This window comes from Adiantum capillus-veneris, chromosome 18 (genome assembly GCF_014529385.1).
Source record: "Adiantum capillus-veneris isolate H3 chromosome 18, ASM1452938v2, whole genome shotgun sequence".
Classification (NCBI taxonomy): Eukaryota; Viridiplantae; Streptophyta; class Polypodiopsida; order Polypodiales; family Pteridaceae; genus Adiantum; species Adiantum capillus-veneris.
This window is the reverse complement of record NC_140948.1, coordinates 118,057,815-118,061,779: the sequence shown is the minus strand read 5'-3', so window position 1 is coordinate 118,061,779 and position 3,965 is coordinate 118,057,815. Positions and strand designations below refer to the sequence as shown.

The window sequence follows — 3,965 nt, the reverse complement described above, 5'->3', positions numbered from 1 at the left end:
ACAAAGCTACGTGCAGACCCATTTCGACAAAGCTACCAATTTACCCTTTGGCTCCAAAAAGAAAGGAAGCCATAACAAAAAGCTCATCAGAAACTCATTGTCATCTTTAGGTATCATAAGCAAAAGATTTTTTTTGGCACATCCTCTGTAGTGGGAAGAGAGCGTATCGCTGCGCCTGACCAAAGCACTGTCCTACAATCCTACAACTTGACATAAGATGTTTCAACCTTCGCACATACACAAGTCAGCTCTCATTGTGGAAACTTGGGAAGGTGTAATAGCACTCCCTTAAATCTGACAAAAGCTTATGGCTACAACGCCAGTGTTCAAATGCATGTATACATGCTCCACACCCCTACATCCAAAAAGCAAAAGAGCACTCAGCTCAATACCCAATGCTGAAATTGGAAATGGAGGACATGGATTTTCCAGACAGCGTGTGCATGACCCAACTGAATTACCGAAACAATCTTTGCTTCACTCGCCGAGTACCTTCTTTGACTATCTGTGAAGGGCCAAATAAAGGGCTATTTCAAACCACAGCTTTTGGTAGCAAGTGGATAGGAGCAAAAGAGCTCGATAAAGAAACTACGCAGCCGCAGCAGTTTTCTTCTTCCATAAATTCAACAACTGTTCTGCTTGCTTCAACAGCGTAGCGGAGCGAGACTGCGTAATCCACTGCTGTCGCTCCATGGCTTGTTTTAGTTCTCCCAAAACATCATTCTCAGGGTAGAAGAAAAATTGGGTCAGCGGGAGAGCTCCAAAATCAGAAATGACATTATCAAGGGCTATCCCAATGCTCTTTTCAAGACAAATGAACCTCAACATAACTGGCTGCTCCTTGCCATACTTCTTAGCAACTTCGACAAAGGACTCTCTGGGTGCCTGCAGTGCATAACCAAACATTGAACAGGTTGGCATTATTGGCATCAAATTCGAACTCCTTACCCCCTCCCTCGTCCTTTTTTATTTAACGGTATACAGGTTGGTCTCAACATAATTTATATATACACAAAAGGGAAATACCTAATATTCATGGATCCCAAAATACCCTTGTCCCAATTTTGAACAAATTGCCCCAATATTTGCACAATTTGTTCTTTTTTACCATAATGATCTATCTGTTCAAAGTGTCTTAGACAAAATATTCTCGCCAATAAGCTTACAAATAGAGACATTTATGGTCATCTTTAGAGCCCACAATTCCATCTAAGATCATAGTTCCAATCTCCATATGAACCTTTAGAGATGTTTGTGAGACTCACAAGGGCTATTTTAGAATTTTTGGAAAATTTCACGGGCATTGGGCATTTAGGGAATTTTTGGCAAACAATCAACAGTATGTGGGGAATTTGAAGGGTATTGTGGGAATCTTCACAAATTTCAGGCGTATTTCGGTAATTTTCCCTTTAAATAAGTTGCGGAAACCAGTGCAAGCAGGTAAGATAAAACATAAACGCCTAAGGCGCTCACGTAAACAATCCTCCTAAACATTCAACCAATCAATTCCAAAGCTAAGTGGGTAAGTGCACGCAAAAAAATATCCAAAACAGGCAAAAACCACAACGCCTAGAGGAATCCGCATAATCCTCTTGAACCGGCAAAAGACCACTCAAAAAATTGATTACAACAGAAAAGGACAGCCAAGCACCCCGTGCACCTACTCTCAAGAGAGAAAAAAGAGCAATTTGCTTACTTGAGGTGCATCGACCTGACTCTGCGGCTGAGGCGCATAAGGTTGCACTTGTCCTTGGCCATAGCCTTCCTGATATCCTTGAGGAGAGGCAGACTGCCCAAAACTTGTGTTGTTGAACGTCTGTGCTGGCTGAGAAGACTGACCATAAGATCCACCGGAAGCTGTGCCAAATGGACTGCTTACAACTGCACCATATGCTGGACCTGCAGTATATGATTGGCTAGGGGGGCTGGGGCTCCCTCCAAAAGCTGGATTAGGGTTGTTTGGAGCAGTGTTGTACGAAGGATTCGTAGTAGAAGAACCAGAGCCATAACCACCAGGGTTACTTGGAGCAGTGTTGTAAGAAGGATTCGTGTTGTATGAAGGATTTGAGGTGGTTGGACCAGGACCATAAGTGGGCGTCCTGACTGAACTGGTAGTGGCTGAGCCAGAGGCATAGCTGGCAGTAGTACCCATGCCAGTGGAGTAAGAAGGGCTAGATGTTCCGGAACCAGAGCCATAGTTGGGATTCACATTCCCAGGGCCTGTTCCATAGCCAGAGCTTGGGTTACTGTAGCTGGGGCCATAGCTAGGATTTGGAGTGCTAGGTCCGGTGCCATAACCTGTATTTGGGCTTCCAATGGCCGGCCCATATCCAGGCTTTGACTCGACAGGAGGAGCACCATAACCAGGAGCTGTTGCATTCCCATAGGCATGACCACTACCTGTAGTTGAACCACTCCCATAGCCAGTATTTGATCCTCCTCCATAGCCAGTATTGGGGGTCCTTGATCCACTACCATATCCAGTATTTGACGTACCTCCAGCACCCGACCCACTCCAGGGGCCAGAGGGCACAGGGTTAGCCATACCAGAGCCATGTCCTGGATTGGGTGTTCCATAACCTGAACCAGTATTACCTGCATAACCCTGGTTAGGATTTGCATAACCCGGGTTAGGATTCACATAACCGGGGTTAGGGTTCCCATAACCTGGGTTAGGGTTTCCATAACCTGGGTTAGGATTTCCATAGCCTTGATCTCTTCTGGGTGCACCATACCCATAGTTACCTGAATTAGGGCCGCCGAAACTTGGATTAGCCTGTGGACTATACCCCTGATTGGGGCTACTAGGACGAGAACCACCTGGGCCCTGAGTAGGGCTACCTGGCTGAGTACTGCTGTATGATGGATTGGTAGGAGCTGGGCCAGAGGCGTAGCTGGGGGTAGTACCCATGCCAGTTGAGTAAGAAGGGCTAGATGTTCTTGAACCAGAGCCATAGGAGGGATTCACATTTCCAGAACCCGTCCCAAAGCCGGAGCTGGGGTTACCATAGCTGGGACCATAGCTAGGATTTGGAGTGCTCGGACCAGTGCCATAACCTGTATTTGGACTTTCAATGCCAGGTCCATACCCAGACCTTGAGTCAACAGGAGGAGCACCATAACCAGAAGCTGGCCCACTCCCATAGGCAGGTCCACTCCCTGCAGTTGACCCACTTCCATAGCCAGCACTTGATCCACCTCCATAGCCACTACCATATCCAGTGTTTGGGGAACCTTCCGCTCCCGACCCACTCCACGGAGTAGAAGATGTAGGGTTCACCACACCAGAGCCATATCCTGGATTGGGCGTTCCATAACCTGAACTAGTGTTGCTTCCATAACCTGGGTTAGGGTTTTGGGAAGGGGTCCCTGGACGAGCACTACCATAGTTCTGCTTAGGCTCCACTGAAGCGTCGCTGGTATAGCCAGAACTTTGAGCAGGAGATTTCGAAGTACCACCTGCAGAGCCGGAGGAGTCGTATCCATCCTCAGGGGACGACTCATGCCCGCCGGAAGAACGCGCTTGCAGTCGTAAGCGGAATCTCTGCTGCTGCTGCTGCAGAGATACCATTCTCCGTCCGCGCACCTTCTGCCCACTGAAAAATGTGGACGTGATTCTGGCAGTTGCTGGCGGAAGGATAGGACCTGTGCGTGCCAACGAGCAGTAAGCGGGAGATGGCGCCGCCGCCATGGCTACCAAGCTCTGAGCTTCCATTCCTGAGAAATCAGAAAGGGATAAAAAATTTTTGCATCTGAATGTATAGATAGGTTATCCTTGATCTTTTGGACCGGGAGTTATACAAAGAAATGACAAAGTAAAAAGAACTATGTCTCGCCCCTTTTTTGGTGCAAATAAGTAGGGTAAAGGGTAAACCTCGTGATTAATTGACACCCCCTCCTTGATATTTTGGACCGGGAGTTATACAAAGAAATGACAAAGTAAAAAGAACTATGTCTCGCCCCTT

At 47.2% G+C, this 3,965-nt stretch overlaps 1 protein-coding gene across 1 annotated transcript; it reads right to left on the bottom strand.

Moving 5' to 3' along the window:
• Positions 1 to 269: 269 nt before the first annotated feature.
• LOC147436280 (uncharacterized) lies at positions 270 to 3,763 on the bottom strand. Its single transcript, XM_086489203.1, has 2 exons — positions 1,697 to 3,763; positions 270 to 885 (listed from the first exon to the last, which is right to left on the bottom strand). The coding sequence occupies exons 1-2, from the start codon at positions 3,713 to 3,715 to the stop codon at positions 589 to 591; spliced, it is 2,316 nt and encodes a 771-aa protein (XP_086345329.1). The 5' UTR covers positions 3,716 to 3,763; the 3' UTR covers positions 270 to 588.
• Positions 3,764 to 3,965: the final 202 nt, after the last annotated feature.